This window comes from Selaginella moellendorffii, unplaced genomic scaffold (genome assembly GCF_000143415.4).
Source record: "Selaginella moellendorffii unplaced genomic scaffold, v1.0 SELMOscaffold_18, whole genome shotgun sequence".
NCBI lineage: Eukaryota > Viridiplantae > Streptophyta > Lycopodiopsida > Selaginellales > Selaginellaceae > Selaginella > Selaginella moellendorffii.
This window is the reverse complement of record NW_003314279.1, coordinates 934,150-950,831: the sequence shown is the minus strand read 5'-3', so window position 1 is coordinate 950,831 and position 16,682 is coordinate 934,150. Positions and strand designations below refer to the sequence as shown.

Sequence of the window (16,682 nt, the reverse complement as noted above, 5' to 3'; positions counted from 1 at the left end):
TTCCATCCAGCAGCCTCTAGCAACCTATGCTTCAAAACAGTGTGTCCCAGAAGATCTCCTATAACAAACACACAAAACGAATCACAAAAAGAAAAAACATCCTAAGAGCTTTGAGTACTGACCTGTGTTCCGAGCAAAATGGCTGGTTGACCTCGATCGCAACTTTACCGCCCTTCATGGCAAAATCCAGAGAGTAATCCGCATCAACGTACTCGGGGATCCACTGCCTTCCAGTGCACACCAAGAACCTCTCGGTATCCTTTTGCAAGAAAGAAGTGGACTTGCGAGAGCTTCTCTCCTTTTCCCAGCTTCTCTATCCTGCCAAGCTGCAAATGCTTCCCTTCCCACTTCAAGGCCGGTATAGCTGTGTCAGCTGCAACATATGCTTGTGCTGTCCCAGGGGCTCAAACGCGCGTATCTCCTTGCAAACGTGAGCGAAGAATGGACCCTGGAGTTAGCCGAGAACAGCATAAGACCACGCGATGCTCCAGAGCTGCTCGATCGATAGCTTCCCGGGGAAAGGTTCTTCTTGGAAGTGTTCTTCACCGAGCTCTGGAGAACCAGGAAAGAATCCAGAGGTTGAGCCATGCACCCGAACGACCAAAGAAGCTGGTCCAGTTCCTGTGCTCGAAACTCCCTGGGAACGCCATGAGCTTCTCAAAGACTGCGGGCGAGCTGTGCTATTTACCCAGCAGCTCTTCCGCCGCCTACAGAGGCACTGATATTGGGGTCAAAGAAGCCCTCACACGCAAAGGGCTTGTGCGGATTGGCTGGAAGGGTCGTGTAGATATGGGGAGATGTGCAAGGTCCTCCACGCTGTTACCACCGTCACCTGAGAGTTCCACCGTTGGCGCTCGTCACCACGCTCAAAGAGCACGAGGAGAGCATCACGGGAATAGCTATGGTTCCAGACTCGGCAGGGCTCTTCACTGGTACTACCGATGGAACTCTCAGGGCCTGGGATTGCGACTCAGGGACCGTGTCAGATTACTCTGAGGCTAGAGACCTCCCGGGCTCCAGCAGCTGCACCAGCCGCTCGATCATCTTCTGCGTCTCCACCCCAAGCTTCGCGAACTTTAGAACGATGCCCACCGCCGCCTCGATCGTCGCAGCGTCCTGGGAGGCGTCCACCACCAGCGCCGCCACTACGTGAAGTAGCCCCTTGTCTCCATCTTGGTGGTGATGATCCAGAGCGCTCCTCACGACTCCATCCCCCTTCGCGATGATCCCCAGCATGGACGTTCTCTCCGCCTCGGACAGGTTCTTCACGAGCTCGGCTATGATCCCGGGCTCCTCTCGCATCGCCACGGACGCTTCCTGGCTGGATTCCTTGCGCAGCAGGCAAAACAGCTCCATTGCGTGCCGCCTTACTTCCACCACCATAGCTGGAGTTTTCGAAGCCGCGCTGCTCGGAAGAATTATAAAGTGGCACTTTAATGAAACGAGTGCTTGAAACGAAAAGATCAAGTCCGAGGTACGTGAAAGTATGGCGGATGAGATCCTATTCTTTATTCTAGGACGACTCACGAAAAGGTGATGAACAACAAAAAAAACCAAGAAAAGATGGAAAAGATCATCGAATGATCGCGGTGATGTAGCGCTCAACTAAAAAATCGCCCATTCTTTCTGATTGATTAGCGAGAAAATCTTTTCGTGTGTTACCCAGCCCTAAGTGCTCGCCATGGAGCTCCTACATTCCTCGGCGCTGTACGTAGCGCGCTTTCTTCGCTGCACTGGCGGCAGGGGCAGCGATCGCAGGTGAGGCGATTTCCCTGGTTGGGTGCGAATGCCGCGGCGCCATCGCGTCCGGCGCCAGTGAAGCCGGATTTCTTTGACGACGATGATTCGGAGGAGGAGGAGGAGGAAGATCAGAGGCAGCGGCGCAAGGCGGGCGAGCTGGATTGGGCGACTAGAGCTCGGGAGCTTGCGATTCAGGATATGAGCTTCCGGAACTTCACCGACGAGGATTTCCAGGCCCTACTGCCCCCGCATTTGCGAATCTCCAAGAAGGCCAAGAAGAAGAAGAAGACCAGGGCCAAGCAGGAAGGTGCCGAGGCTGCATTGCAGGTGGAGGAATCGCGCAGCGCGATTAAGACCAAAAAGAAGAAAGACAAGGACGATGATGCGAGCAGCGAAGGTGACGAGGGCGAAGATGAGCTCACGACCGAGTTGACAGTGGTTTATGGGGAGCGTCGAGAGGAAGGAGGTGGTGAAGAGTCAGATGATGGCGAGCGGCCTTGAAAGATCCAAGGCTGCTGGAAATTCGTCTCAACCAGGACTTGGTCGACTCGAGGGACGTGGAAGGAGTTTTGGAGACGATCGAGAGAGTGAAAGGAAGGTTTCGATTGAGCTCCATCAACGTCGCCACTGCTCTTCACAAGATCGTGACGCTGTCCATGTCCGAGGCGAGAAGGCTCAAGTACGCCATGCAGTGTGACGTCGCCGAGCTCGTTGCTTCGGCTATGGAGCTTCTTCCGGAATGCAACGCACAGGGCGTCTCCAACATTGCCTGGGCCATCTCCAAGATTGGAGGCCACCTTCTTTACCACGGAGAGATGGAGATAATCGCTCGAGCAGCAGTGGCGAAGGTTGACGAGTTCAATCCCCAGAACATTGCCAACGTAGCCGGAACTTTTGCTTCCATGCAGCATAGCTCGCCCGCACTCTTTGAGAAGCTCTTGGACGCTGCGAGTAGAGGAGTTTCAAGCACAGGCACTGGCCCAGCTTCTTTAGGCATGGCTCAACCTCTGGATTCTTTCCTGGAGTCATTGGACGCGGCTCTTCAGCAAAACAAGGTTCTCCAGAGCTCGGTGAAGAACAGTTCCAAGAATCGATCGAGCAGCTCTCGAGCATCGCGTGGTCTTATGCTATTCTCGGCCAACTCCAGCGTCCATTCGTTTGCAAGGAGGTACACGCGTTTGACATAGCACAAGCATGCTATACCAGGTTGTGCTTGTTACACGACACACCCTCTCCACGCGTCCATTAGGGTTTTCCTGTTCTGTCCGCTAGCGCGGTGCGCTTTGATCCCGATTTGTCTCATGGTATCGGAGCTGGGATAGCGCTATGGAAGGAAAGCCATCCATCCGCGAGTTTGATGGAGAAGGGTTTGAGGGATTCAAGATCCATCTTGAATCCTATCTCTTGTTTCATGGTTTGTTGGGGATTGTAGATGGGACAGAGTCATCGCCGGCTCCAGGCTCTAGCGCTGCTGAGGTGCGTGATTGGAACCTTCGGGATTCCAAGGCTAGAGGGAGTATTGTGATGTGCTTGTCTTCAAATGTCCTCTTTGCTGCCCCATCGATTCCAAAGTCCACTACGGCAGAGCTTTGGAAGTGGCTGAGTGACACTTATGGCACCAAGAGTGAAATGGATGTCTTCAACATCCATTCACAAATGGATTCCTTGAGGCTAGAGGAAAATGGCAGTATCCAGCCTCACACTGCCAAGCTCCAGGGCTTCTTCACACAACTTGCGGCTGTTGGGGCGAAGCACTGTCTCACGGATGAGCAGTAGAGGCTGCGGCTCTACAGGTCCTTGCCAGCGAGCTGGAAGAATGCAGTTGAGAGCCTGCTTCTCCAACCAGGGATGACTTGGGCAGATGCCGTGAGGAGTCTTCGCAACATTGAGGCCATGCGAAGTGAGAGAGCTGAAATGCCACAGGCTATGTATGCTTCGCAGGCTTCTGGTGATGCCCAGGTGGCAAAACCGCATGCAGCTGCAAATGCCCAGAAAGGGCAAAATTCCGTGGCATCTGGGCGTGCCAAGCCTAGACTTGCGAAGAATCAGTGTGCTCGCTGCTTGGAGATGGGCCACTGGGCTCGAGATTGCCTTGCTCCCAAGCCTGTCAAGCGACTAGCTACGTTGGCGAAAGCCAATTTGCTTGAGCGTGATGGAATTGCTACTGCAAATGAGGCTGTTGGGGAGCTCTACAACGCAGAGGCACTTGCCGCACCAAGCCGGTGGCTCTTAGACTCTGGTTGTACTAATCTTATGAGTCATAAGCAGAGTCTTTTTGAGTGTTATCAGCCGAGCATTGGAAAACGTGGTGTTCATTTAGGTGACAATACCACCATCCCTGTGGACGGCATTGGGCAATTCCGGCTCTCACTCGATCATGGAAGGACCATGGCCTTTGATGGTGCCATGCATGTTTCCACCTTGCGACGAAACTTAATATCCGTCGCCAAGATATGTGATCAAAATGCGGTGGTAGTCTTTGATGCAAAGGGAGTCTCTTTAGTTGACTCTAGTGACTTTCATATGCTTGGTACACAGTTGCTTCGTGGGTCACGCATTGGGGACTTGTATGAGATTACTGCTGTCGACCCAGTTCAGGCCTTTCAGACTGTGGAGGCAGATTCTCGTGCGGAGCTTTGGCATAAAAGACTCGGTCATGTTCATTATCAATCTCTTCAACGGATGAAGTCCCAAGATATTGTTACTGGCTTGGATTTCCGACGTATCCCATCTACATTCTGTGAAGCTTGTGTTTTAGGCAAGCATCACCGCCGGAATTTCTCACCAAGTAAGCATCGAGCACTTGGACTTCTGGACTTAGTCCATTCTGATCTTTGCGGCCCTATGGACGTGCCAAGTCACGATGGCGCAAGATATTTCATCACATTCATTGATGACTATAGCCGTCGAACATGCATCCACTTCTTGATGCGTAAGAGTGATGCAGTTGCTGCCTTTCAAACGTACAAGGCGTACGTTGAAAACCTCCTTGGTCGAAAGATAAAAGCTCTTTGAGTTGATGGTGGTGGTGAATACCTCAACAATGAGCTTCGGGGCATTTGTCGTGATGTAGGCATACGCTTGCAAGCTACAGCCCGCTACACCCCCCAGCAAAATGGTGTTGCAGAAAGGAAGAATCGTGCTCTTGTCAATGCTACTCGTGCTTTGTTAGCTGATGCACATCTTAACAAGATGTTTTGGCAAGAGGCCATAGCCATAGCAATGCATGTACAAAATCGCCTTGCCACGGCTGCTTTGGATGGAAAAACCCCTGAGGCATTTTGGACAGGTTCTACTCCTGATGTGTCCCACTTTCGGGTCTTCGGTTGTGCAGCATACGCACATACCCCTGATCAACTTCGGAAAAAGCTAGATCCCAAGAGTAAAAAATTCATCTTCGTGGGATATGCACAGGACGACACTATCGGGAGGAAAGCTTACAAGTTGTGGGATCTTGCATTTCATAAGGCTATTGTAAGCACTGATGTCATGTTCAATGAAGATGACTTTCCCATGCCTACAGAGGCTCTTCAAGATCCTTCCTTTATTGCTGAGACTCGACTTGTTCCTTTGATCCCACTTATGGGAGATGGTCCACCCTTGCCTCCACCTCAAGATCCTATTCATGAGTTGCCACCAGAGATTCCATTGGGGAATCCTCCACTTCTGGACATGCTTGAACCAGCTGATGCTCCTCCAGTCGAGGACAGGCCTCCGACACCTCCACCACCTTGTCGACGTCGTGGCATGCCTGATCCGATGCCAGTTCTTGATCACCCCCGGGAACGTCGGCCCTCGTTAAAAGTCCGGGAAAATGCTGAAGCAGATGCTGCAGAGCTTGATGACTTTTGTGGCCTTGTTGACGTCGGCATTCCCATGACTTATGATGAGGCCATCTCAGGACCTGAGGCTTCATCTTGGATGGAAGCTATTGCGGAAGAAGTTTCTTCCATTCGGGTTAACGGAACTTATGTTCCAGTTGATTCAGCGCCACCGGGACGACGTGTTTTGGATCCAAAATGGATTTTTTCCAAAAAGTATGGGAAAGATGGCCAGGTTGTACGTTATAAGGCACGGTTGGTTGTTCGCAGTTTTCGCCAAGTCCATGGCCTTGACTACGATGAAACATTCTCACCGGTTGTAAAAATGGCCAGCCTCCGTACTCTTTTTGCCCTTGCGGCTGCTCGCAAATGGCAAGTCCACCATATGGACGTCAAAACTGCATTTCTGAATGGGGATTTGCAAGAGGACATCTATATGCATATACCTCCTGGTTTTGAGGATGATGTTACCCCTGGTGGCCCTATATGGCAATTGTGAAAAGCTTTGTATGGCTTAAAACAGAGCTCCCGTATTTGGTATCAAAAATTTGATGCCACCCTACGTGCTCAAGGCTTTCGTCGCTGTCATGCTGATCACAATGTGTATGTCAATGGTCATGCTGAGTGCATGGTTATTGTGGCCCTCTACGTTGATGATTTGCTCATCATGGGTGATGACAACGATGCCATTGATGCTCTGAAAGATGCTCTCAGCCAGCAATTCCAGATGAAGGACCTTGGCCAAGTCTCCTACTTTCTTGGCTTTGAAGTCGCACGTGATCCTGATTCTGGTGGCTACATGCTTAGCCAACGACGTAAAGTCGAAGTCTTGCTGGATCGGTTTGGTATGCGTGATTGCCACCCTGTCAAGACCCCGATGGTCGTTGGTGCTATCGACCTCACACTTGAGCAGTCTGGTGAGCCTCTACCCACTGGGACTCCCTATCGGCATCTCATTGGTTGCCTCACATATTTGGCCCTGATGACTCGCCCTGACATCACATATGCGACTATTGCCTTGAGTCAGTACAACACATCACCAACCACCATACATTGGCAAGCCGCCAAGCATATCGTGAGATACCTCCGGGGCACTATGGACTATGGCATTGCTTATTCAGGGGGTCATGCATCATTAGCATGCTACACGGATGCTAGTTTTGCCAACAACAAAGGTCATCGCTCGACTTCTGGCATTTGCCTTTCCTTCTCAGGAGGTGCCATCACGTGGGCCTCCAAGCGACAATCTGTGGTGGCCCTTTCTAGTGCAGAAGCAGAGTACATCGCACTCACTACTGGTAGTAGGGACGTGGTTTGGGCTCGAGGGTTACTTGCTGAGCTGGGATGCGTACAAGCTGGCCCCACTACTTCTTGGTGTGACAACCGAAGCAGCATTGCCATGTCCAAGAACCCCGTCCACCATGCCCGCTCGAAGCACATTGAAGTCCAATTTCACTACATACGTGAGTTGGTTGACAGTGGCACCCTCGCCGTCCAACATCTCGGGACACAGGATATGCCAGCTGATCTTCTCACTAAGCCGTTGGGGCCACACCAGTTTCAGCTCCTACGTGACAGATTTGGTTTGGTGAGTGGCTTCGGTTTGGGGGGGAGTGTTACACGACACACCCTCGCCACGCGTCCATTAGGGTTTTCCTGTTCTGTCCGCTAGTGCGGTGCGCTTTGATCCCGATTTGTCTCAGTGCTGGCCTTGAAGAGGGAAGGGAAGGATTTGGAGCTTGAAGCGGGCTGCGGGTGCCTGGGAAAAGGAGAGAAGCTCTCGCAAGTCCACCGCTTTCTTGCAAAAGGATATCCGGGGGTGCAGTGGAAGGCAGTGGATCCCGAGAACGTTGATGCGGATTACTCTCTGGATTTTGCCATGAAGGGCAGTAAAGTTGTGATCGAGGAGCCATTTTGCTCGGAACACAGGTCAGTACTCAAAGCTCTTAGGATGTTTTTTCTTTTTGTGATTCGTTTTGTGTGTTTGTTACAGGAGATCTTCTAGGACACACTGTTTTGAAGCATAGATTGCGGATGGAACTGAGGTGAAGTTTCTTTTTCTTTGTTGTAATGGAGTATAGTGAAAAAGGATAGACGTATAGGAACTAGCACGACGCTCGAATTTCACCATGTCCTCCCGTGAGAGGCGAGAGCTTACCAATTTTGATCATGGCATTGGCGAAGGCGGTAAAAAATGCCTTCTGGTTGTTCGCAAACTCCTTGACAAAGCCCGCCAGATCACTCTGCAAGAGCTGCTGGTCTGAGAAGAGGAGTGACTGATTCGCTTGGACGGCTCGAAAGTATAAGTTGTCGAACGTGGTGGGGGAGGGATCCAAATTGTTCAATCTGTTTAGGGCTGTTGGAGGGCAAGTCTTCTCGAGTCGGGACTTGAGGGCCGGATCGATGCTATCCCCTGCGGTTCCGTTGAAGAGGCGGGCGCTAAATGTGGAGCACTGGGCCTGGCCGATGGAATGGCCTCCTGAGAGCGCTACGAGATCACGCTTGGAAAGGCCCCGCTTTTGGAAGCTCTCAATCAGCTGCGTTGCGGTGAGATTTGGGCTGGGAATGGCGTCCACCGCGGCAGCGACGCTCGCGGAGCTGGGATTGTCCCGTCGGCCAAACTCTACTGTCCATGACGGGCCACCAAGCTGCAAATTTCGAAAGAGAAGAAAGCATTTGTAACTCAAATCAATGGAGACCTCACTTACGGCTATGACGGATTCCCGGGCGCTCAGAGCAAGAATGTCCGCGCATGATACAGTTTCCGGGCATGAGGTCTCCACGGCGCGTTTGATATTGTTGATGATTTTGAGTCCCTTGGTGGAGCGTCCGTCTCCTCGCTCCTTCCCGACCTGGGGGAGCAGCGATCCGTCACAGCCCTGAGCGACAGCCAAATAAATGACAAACGAGGACTTATTATTAGAGTACTTACTTGAGCAAAGCAATCGCGGAAGTGGAGCTTGAGGATGGATGCAGAGGATCGGCTGTCATTGGCAACTTCAAAGCGAATCACGCTTCTAGCGATCTGGGGGAAGTTGGGACAAGTATTAGCGTAGAAAGAAGTGGAGAGCTCCGAGGGCGTTGTTGGTGATTCCTGGTGAATTGCATAGCGCCGCAGCAGCGTTAACGCGAGGAGTAATGCTGCTGAGGTGAGTGGAGCTAGATATTTAAATTGCTGCATTGTGATCTTTCTTTCACGAGGGAGTGAAGGTGTGAAGAGAAGCTTGGCCTCTTGGCCCAGAACAAGAACAAGCTTCTCTGGATGGCTTTCAAGAAACAGCAAGAAAATAGAACACATATGTAGTAGAGTTCCCGTGTTCCCGTGTTCTCTTTCTTTAGAGTAAGCTTCTCTTCACACTTCCCTCAAACTCTGTTGCTGCTCGGGATGTATACACATCTTATGTCGTGGCTGCAATGGCGAAACTTTAGTCTAGTCGTGATTCTAAACACAAAGGCTACACGTACCCGGCAGCGACGAGAGATGGCAACTGCGGTCGAATCCCCTGGCCCGTGCAATCCATTCCTGGAACGTAAACGAGGAGAGATCTTCTGTGTGGAACGCGAGCGCTGGGTGGCACCAGCACCTTTAGCGGGTTGAGCAAAGTGACGTGAGTTCCCACACCCCGGGAGAAATCGGGAGTGGGGCAGCTCGGCACGGCAGCAAGGTCATCGACGAGGCTGCCATTCTGGGTCGCGGCGGATTGGAGCTCGGTGCTGGCACTAGCAATGAAAACGGGGGAGTGACCGCTACACCGTAGCGGGCTAAGGTGTCCCGTTTGAATCAATGACCAGTTAGCGAAGCCCTAACTGAATCCTCTGTCGAACCCTAACCCTAACTTTTTCTATTTTTTGGTTCTATCACATAACGGGCGGCGCTTCTTGGCGAACAGCTTACGTGGCGAACAGGCTGACGTGGCGGGACATCTTGGGAGAGGGTTCTTGCGAGGTTGGGGGCGGAGCGAGATTGATTCCTCGGAGGCGTGGAGCAGAGACTGAGCGCGCGGGGTGTTAGGCAGACGCTACGACTAGAAAGGTGTGTTTTTTCTTTGAGGCTTTGTGGCTGTGAGCGCATGAGTCCATGAATGAAAACGGGTCGGTTTGACCGCTAGCTTTTTTGATATGCGGAAGAGAACACGTGTTTCGCCACGTGTTTCCAATTGTTGGAAACACGTGGCGCATAGTAAAAAGGGTCCCAAAATAACGCGAAAATTCTCCGCGAAAAACCGCACACCCCGGTTTTTCGCGTCACGCCAATCGATCGTGGCCTTTCGCATATCTTCGACGAAGGAGATTTGAACGCGTTGGAGAATCCTTAAATCCCGACAATCCAATGTCTAGTTTAGGGTTCTAGTTTTCTTGCTGTTTCTTGAAAGCCATCCAGAGAAGCTTGTTCTTGTTCTGGGCCAAGAGGCCAAGCTTCTCTTCACACCTTCACTCCCTCGTGAAAGAAAGATCACAATGCAGCAATTTAAATATCTAGCTCCACTCACCTCAGCAGCATTACTCCTCGCGTTAACGCTGCTGCGGCGCTATGCAATTCACCAGGAATCACCAACAACGCCCTCGGAGCTCTCCACTTCTTTCTACGCTAATACTTGCCCCGACTTCCCCCAGATCGCTAGAAGCGTGATTCGCTTTGAAGTTGCCAATGACAGCCGATCCTCTGCATCCATCCTCAAGCTCCACTTCCGCGATTGCTTTGCTCAAGTAAGTACTCTAATAATAAGTCCTCGTTTGTCATTTATTTGGCTGTCGCTCAGGGCTGTGACGGATCGCTGCTCCCCCAGGTCGGGAAGGAGCGAGGAGACGGACGCTCCACCAAGGGACTCAAAATCATCAACAATATCAAACGCGCCGTGGAGACTTCATGCCCGGAAACTGTATCATGCGCGGACATTCTTGCTCTGAGCGCCCGGGAATCCGTCATAGCCGTAAGTGAGGTCTCCATTGATTTGAGTTACAAATGCTTTCTTCTCTTTCGAAATTTGCAGCTTGGTGGCCCGTCATGGACAGTAGAGTTTGGCCGACGGGACAATCCCAGCTCCGCGAGCGTCGCTGCCGCGGTGGACGCCATTCCCAGCCCAAATCTCACCGCAACGCAGCTGATTGAGAGCTTCCAAAAGCGGGGCCTTTCCAAGCGTGATCTCGTAGCGCTCTCAGGAGGCCATTCCATCGGCCAGGCCCAGTGCTCCACATTCAGCGCCCGCCTCTTCAACGGAACCGCAGGGGATAGCATCGATCCGGCCCTCAAGTCCCGACTCGAGAAGACTTGCCCTCCAACAGCCCTAAACAGATTGAACAATTTGGATCCCTCCCCCACCACGTTCGACAACTTGTACTTTCGAGCTGTCCAAGCGAATCAGTCGCTCCTCTTCTCAGACCAGCAGCTGTTGCAGAGTGATCTGGCGGGCTTTGTCAGGGAGTTTGCGGACAATCAGAAGGCATTTTTCACTGCCTTCGCCAATGGCATGATCAAAATGGGTAGGCTCTCGCCTCTCACGGGAGGACATGGTGAAATTCGAGCCTCGTGCTAGTTTTGTTTCCTGTACATCTATTCTTTATAATTCGACATCTCGTTTCACCTCTTCCTTTGAATCATTTGGCCAAAGAGCTTGTAGAGCAGCTCTTCCCTTGCAACCGGCATCGTCGTGCTCGTGTCGTGCGTCAATTCCTCGTAAGGACCGAAGCGGAAATTGGTTGCAGTTTCGCGTACATGGCCACGAGAGCGCTGGCGATGTCTTGGAGGCCGCACGATGCATCTCCCGACCCCGTGCTACGCAGCCGCGGCTCTTGATGCTCTTGTCTGTATTTGGTTCCCCGCGATGCTGCTAGATACAAACTAATCGAGCGAATCGCCATCATTATTTCCCGGCCCAAAATCGTCATCTGTTTCCCTATTACAAGGAATCTTCTGGAGGCGGCAGGTGCTAGCAACAGCATCACGACAGATCGAAAAGCCACCGAGTTTGTGGGTCAACCGACCTGGGTAAATAAGTCTGGCACATAGCGACACAAAAGTTTTTCCAACTAATGTCCTCTCTCTCTCTCTCTCTCTCTTTCCGCGCAGGTAGCAAGGATCGCCGGAGCTCAGGCTCGTGGCACTTGCTTACTGGCGACCATGGAGGTTCCGGAAGCTGGAAAGGCTCAGCATGGGATGGCCTCTCACTGGGGAGCTCATTCCTTACGTGACGATTGCTCGCTCCAAGGCTCCTTACGTCTTGGGAAAGAAGTACCTATACAATGATCTTGTTGCTCTGATATGATCTTTATTATGATCTTTTTGTGGAGAGGTATGGGACGGTGTTCAAGACGAGCTTGCTCACGGGTCACGGACGTGGAGGGCGTCAAGTTTGTGCTGCACAACGAGGGGGTGCTGTTTGAGTCTGGCCACCCTCGATCGCTCAAGGACGTGCTGGGAGAGCACGCAATGGTCTTCCACCACGGCGAGCTCTACAAGAGAATGCACGCCATGCTCAAGAGGTCTGTGAGCTCCACGCAGTACCTCACTCGCCAGATGGACCTCCTGACCAAGTAAGGGATGAGTACGTGGAGCAGGAGCACCAAGATCTTGCTCCCAGAGGGTAGATTATTCTCCAGCATATATATTCTATGATCCTGATATTGTGATCATGAAACACGACTTTCAAGGATGGATTGAAAGCACCTGGGAGTGGTGGCAGCCGCAGTTGTTTTCTCACTCTCCTTGCCTAGTTCGTCTCCCGGGTGTCTCTAGCCAATCAAGCAGAGGTAGGACGGGATTTAGTGGCAGGCGCCAGCAACAACATTACGAGCCGATACTACAAGACCAAGTTTCTCAAAGGTCACATCGGCGTCAAGAACTTTTATGATAGGAAACTAAACCTGGTTCCAGTAATTCCCGATGGAATTCCGGTCCAGGCGTTCTTAGCTTTTCTGGTGTGGGAAATTTCCTGGTTTATAAATCACGAGTTACTTCTGGCTCGAAACTGGTAGGTGAAAGTGGTCACACTGCTCGCTCACTCGCTCTATTTGACGGATGTGAGGAGCCAGAAGCTTGTGTAGGAAGTCAACGTGCTCCGACTCTCCTTGTAAGTTCTCCCACTGTATCAAAACACACATTTTTCTCCACTACAACAAAGAAAAAAAAAATTCACCGCAGCATAGGAAGCAGAGATAATCTTCCATCCAGCAGCCCCCAGCAATCTATGCTTCAAAACAGTGTGTCCCAGAAGTTCTCCTATCACAAAAAGAAAAAACCTTTTGAATGGCCCGTTAACCTAGATCGCAACTTTACCGCCCTTCATGGGAGTAATCCGCATCAACGTACTCGAGGATCCACTGCCTTCCAGTGCACACCAAGAACCTCTCAATATCCTTTTGCAAGAAGGAAGTGGACTTGCGAGAGCTTCTCTCCTTTTCCCAGGCACCCGCAGCCCGTTTCTCTATCCCGCCAAGCTGCAAATCCTTCCCTTCCCTCTTCGAGGCCAGCACAACCTGGTATAGCTGTGTATATGCTTGTGCTGTTCCAGCTGCTCAAACGCGCGTATCTCCTTGCAAACGTGAGCGAAGAATGGACCCTGGAGTTGGCCGAGAACAGCATAAGACCACACGATGCTCGAGAGCTGCTCGATCGATAGCTTCCCGGAGAAAGATTCTCTTGGAACTGTTCTTCACCGAGCTCTGGAGAACCTTGTTCTTGCTGAAAAGCCGATGAGTCCAGGAAAGAATCCAGAGGCCGAGCCATGGACCCGAACGACCAAAGAAGCTGGGCCAGTTCCTGTGCTCGAAACTCCTTGGAAACTCTGCTCGCAGCGTCCATGAGCTTCTCAAAGAGTGCGGGCGAGCTGTGCTGCATGGGAAGCAAAGGCTCCGGCAATGTTCTGGGGATTGAACTCGTCAACCTTCGCCAGTGCTGCTCGAGCGATTATCTCCATCTCTCCGCGGTAAAGAAGGTGGCCTCCAATCTTGGAGATAGGCAATGTTGGAGACGCCCTGTGCGTTGCATTCCGGAAGAAGCTCCATAGCCGAAGCAACGAGCAACACGTCACACTGCTTGGCGTACTTGAGCCTTCTTCTCTCGGACATGGACAGCGTCACCATATGCTTGGCGATCCTGTGAAGAGCAGTGGCGACGTTGATGGCGCTCAATCCAAACCTTCCTTTGACCCTCTCGATCGTCTCCAAAACTTCTTCCACGTCCCTCGAGTCGACCAAGTCCTGGTTGAGACGAATTTCCAGCAGCCTTGGATCTTTCAAGGCCGCTGGAAGCTCCTCGCCATCATCCGACTCTTCACCACCTCCTTCCTCTCGACGCTCCTCATAAACCACTGTCAACTCGGTCGTGAGCTCCTCCTCGCCCTCGTCACCTTCGCTGTCGCTGTAGCTTTGCTCGATGTTCATGTAGCGCTCCCTGTGAGCGTTAAGCCTCTTGGCCAGCGCTTTGAGCTTCTTTGGATCGACCGGTGTGGTGTCATTCACAGCCTGGAGGCTGCTCGCATCATCGTCCTTGTCTTTCTTCTTTTTGGTGTTAATCGCGCTGCGCCAGCTGCAATGCAGCCTCGGCACCTTCCTGCTTGGCCCTGGTCTTCTTCTTCTTCTTCTTGGCCTTCTTCTTAGAGATTCGCAAATGCGGGGGCAGTAGGCCCTGGAAATCCTCGTCGGTGAACTTCCGGAAGCTCATATCCTGAATCACAAGCTCCCGAGCTCTAGTCGCCCAATCCAGCTCGCCCGCCTTGCGCCGCTGCCCCTGATCCTCCTCCTCCTCCTCCTCGTCATCGTCGTCAAAGAAATCCGGCTTCACTGGCGCCGGACGCGAGGCATTCGCAGCCAACCAGGGAAATCGCCTCACCTGCGATCGCTGCCCTGCCGCCAGAGCAGCGATGGAAGCGCGCTGCGAGCACTTAGGGCTCTAACACGAGAAGATTTTTTCGCTAGATAAACGAGCCAATCAATCAGAAAGAATGGGCGATTTTTTATTTGAGCGCTACATCACCGCGATCATTCGATCCACCGGTGGATTCCTCGCAATCGATCATCCAAAGAGAAGAATCAATGTCCAGTGTACATGCGGGCAGAGGGCCAGCGCCCCGACGAGGCCATACGCGGAGCACCAGATCATGCCCTCGAGCAACAGGCTGACGAGCGCGCTGATCATCTCAGACGATCGACGAACGAAATCACTACCCTAAAACCATCTGACGGCCCATTCCTTTTCCTGCTGACAGGCGATTTAGGGCTGGAAAGGGTAAAGTAAACCTGGGCTCGTCCGTACGTGGTCAGCGGCACAGAGACCGTACCGATCTATGTCAACGGTCAGCTTTGGTCCAGGGCAAACTTTTTGACCATTTGCTGTGGCGAAAAGAAGATGCTTCCAACTTCCAGGCGCAGACAAATCAAGGGCGAGCTACATACTAGCTGCATCGCAAAGTCCTCTGGATCTTGGGAATTTTAGTCGATTCAAATGGAAGGATGTGACCCCGCGAAAGACGACGTGATCCTCCGCGCTGGAAAGAAAGAACGGATCATCCAATCCAACCGTGCTCCTCTCTTTTTTGTGTGTGTGTGTTTGAGTGTGTGAGAGAGATGAGATTGGCGAGACGAGACAGACACCAACGAACGATTTGATTCGATGAACATTATTTTGTATATATTTATTTGTGCTCCTCCCTCTCTTTTTTTCATGGTACATGTACATCTGTTCTCTTGTGTGGTTATTCCAATTTCGCAGAGGCCCACTTTGATAATATAGAGGACATTGATTGAGGACATGATAATCGGTACCACCACCACCGCCACAAAAAAAGGAGTTTTGCAAGGCTGCCATCGACCGTGGATCGTTTTCCTCTACTAAGTGGAAGAGATAAAAATCGTTTTTTTCGGTGGCTTGAGCTCGATCAGCAGCAGTTTGTGGAATCCTCTTGACGAATCGATCGCATGAATCAATGAGATGGAGCTAGAGACGATAGAGATCACAAAGAACCTTTAAGCAGCGCCGACGGCGATCGGTGTGAGGTGATCGCCTACCATCCTCCTCTGCCAAATGGGAGGAGCCGCCAGGAGTCTATCCTGGAGCGGCTTCTCCTCCCACAGGATCGGGGTGGAAGAACTCGTGGGATGCAGCGTCGCCGCCGCGTAGCTTGGCGGAGCCGCAAGGCTCGGATTCCTGTCCGGAGCGCCGAACTCGTCGCTCCAAAACTCCCGCCCCCGATCGAAGTTCCTCTCGTAGCTATCGGTGCTGCAATAGTTGAGCGGCTGCTGCTGGGGGTGGAAGCACAAGCCCTCGCGGACCTTCCTCGATCTCGCCCTCACTCGCCGCAAGAACTGCTTCCAACGCGGCGGCCTCACGTAGCACTCCGCCCCCCGCCCCGGAGCGCCACCGCTGCCACCGCTGCTCTTGAGAGGATTACCTGGGGACACGACCTGCGAATACTCCGATGCGTTGAGATTCCAGCCGCAGAGCAGCCATTTCTTCACGAAATCCACCACTCTCTGGGATCGCGCGGCGCTGCTGCCGCTGCTGCCGTTACCCGGCGATCCCCCCTGCTTCGCGGCTGTCGTCTCCCAGGAGAGAGGAGAAAGAACCTTGTAGCTATTCCCAAATCCCATCGCTCGCGCGCTCGTCCTAGCTATAGCAACGGATGATCGCCCGCCCGGACGATCGCCCAGCGCCTCTAGGGCAACGATCCTCCCCTCTCTTCCTATCTATGCAAGAGAGCGAGCAAAAATATGAAGCCAAGCTGTTTTATTATATATGCCAGTTAGCTAAAGCGTGTACGACGGCTTCACACTGTGGCCCAAACTATTTGTGGCCCACAGCCCGACGGACGGGAAGACGAGTGACAGCCACCGCCACGCTGGTGCGTACGGCACCAGACTGTTGTTGCTGCAAAGCTTCGCGTCTATCCACATGTGCGTTGGTAGACAGTCACCACGGGTGTTGCGCCAAGTGGCAGGGCGGCATTGGCAGGGGGTCTCGCGCCAAAGTTTTTAAAATTTCAAACACCAGCTAGGGTTTGCTCCTCGTTCACTTCGTCGCATTTGGCAGCTGCGTGATGGAAGAAAAACTGAAGGTTTGGGAACAAGAGCGTTGAAGAATACAAAAAAAGATTTGGCGTGCGTTGTCCAAGAACAATACAAAAAACT

The 16,682-nt window shown here is 52.3% G+C and overlaps 4 protein-coding genes across 5 annotated transcripts; 1 reads left to right on the top strand and 3 right to left on the bottom strand.

Annotated features, from left to right (window-relative positions):
• Positions 1 to 7,626: 7,626 nt before the first annotated feature.
• Positions 7,627 to 8,843, bottom strand: LOC9650136 (peroxidase P7). Of its 2 annotated transcripts, XM_002971834.3 has the most exons (3): positions 8,494 to 8,843; positions 8,270 to 8,440; positions 7,627 to 8,209 (listed from the first exon to the last, which is right to left on the bottom strand). In XM_002971834.3, exons 1-3 carry the CDS (start codon positions 8,740 to 8,742, stop codon positions 7,667 to 7,669), a joined length of 963 nt encoding a protein of 320 aa, XP_002971880.2. In that variant the 5' UTR covers positions 8,743 to 8,843; the 3' UTR covers positions 7,627 to 7,666. The 2 variants fall into 2 exon arrangements, with proteins under 2 accessions (XP_002971880.2, XP_024532762.1); XM_024676994.1 differs by having other exon boundaries at positions 7,627 to 8,440.
• Positions 8,844 to 8,924: 81 nt separating this feature from the next.
• LOC112346973 lies at positions 8,925 to 9,835 on the bottom strand. The gene is made up of 3 exons (XM_024677021.1): positions 9,732 to 9,835; positions 9,027 to 9,323; positions 8,925 to 8,970 (listed from the first exon to the last, which is right to left on the bottom strand). Exons 1-3 carry the CDS (start codon positions 9,833 to 9,835, stop codon positions 8,925 to 8,927), a joined length of 447 nt encoding a protein of 148 aa, XP_024532789.1.
• Positions 9,836 to 9,917: 82 nt separating this feature from the next.
• LOC9640468 (peroxidase P7) lies at positions 9,918 to 11,156 on the top strand. The gene is made up of 3 exons (XM_002972039.3): positions 9,918 to 10,268; positions 10,322 to 10,492; positions 10,553 to 11,156. Exons 1-3 carry the CDS (start codon positions 10,020 to 10,022, stop codon positions 11,093 to 11,095), a joined length of 963 nt encoding a protein of 320 aa, XP_002972085.2. The 5' UTR covers positions 9,918 to 10,019; the 3' UTR covers positions 11,096 to 11,156.
• Positions 11,157 to 12,469: 1,313 nt separating this feature from the next.
• Positions 12,470 to 13,959, bottom strand: LOC9640467 (RAP domain-containing protein, chloroplastic). Its single transcript, XM_024676995.1, has 2 exons — positions 12,695 to 13,959; positions 12,470 to 12,641 (listed from the first exon to the last, which is right to left on the bottom strand). The coding sequence occupies exon 1, from the start codon at positions 13,938 to 13,940 to the stop codon at positions 13,437 to 13,439; it is 504 nt and encodes a 167-aa protein (XP_024532763.1). The 5' UTR covers positions 13,941 to 13,959; the 3' UTR covers positions 12,470 to 12,641; positions 12,695 to 13,436.
• Positions 13,960 to 16,682: the final 2,723 nt, after the last annotated feature.

Coding starts and splice junctions, on each gene's coding strand:
- LOC9640467 (XM_024676995.1), bottom strand. CDS start 13,940: ATGAACATCGAGCAAAGCTACAGCGACAGCGAAGGTGACGAGGGCGAG.
- LOC9650136 (XM_024676994.1), bottom strand. CDS start 8,742: ATGCAGCAATTTAAATATCTAGCTCCACTCACCTCAGCAGCATTACTC. Junction 8,441..8,493: donor TCCGCGATTGCTTTGCTCAA/GTAAGTACTCTA, acceptor GCTGTCGCTCAG/GGCTGTGACGGATCGCTGCT.
- LOC9640468 (XM_002972039.3), top strand. CDS start 10,020: ATGCAGCAATTTAAATATCTAGCTCCACTCACCTCAGCAGCATTACTC. Junction 10,269..10,321: donor TCCGCGATTGCTTTGCTCAA/GTAAGTACTCTA, acceptor GCTGTCGCTCAG/GGCTGTGACGGATCGCTGCT. Junction 10,493..10,552: donor CCCGGGAATCCGTCATAGCC/GTAAGTGAGGTC, acceptor CGAAATTTGCAG/CTTGGTGGCCCGTCATGGAC.
- LOC112346973 (XM_024677021.1), bottom strand. CDS start 9,835: ATGCGAAAGGCCACGATCGATTGGCGTGACGCGAAAAACCGGGGTGTG. Junction 9,324..9,731: donor CCCTTTTTACTATGCGCCAC/GTGTTTCCAACA, acceptor GGGACACCTTAG/CCCGCTACGGTGTAGCGGTC. Junction 8,971..9,026: donor CCATCTCTCGTCGCTGCCGG/GTACGTGTAGCC, acceptor TCGCCATTGCAG/CCACGACATAAGATGTGTAT.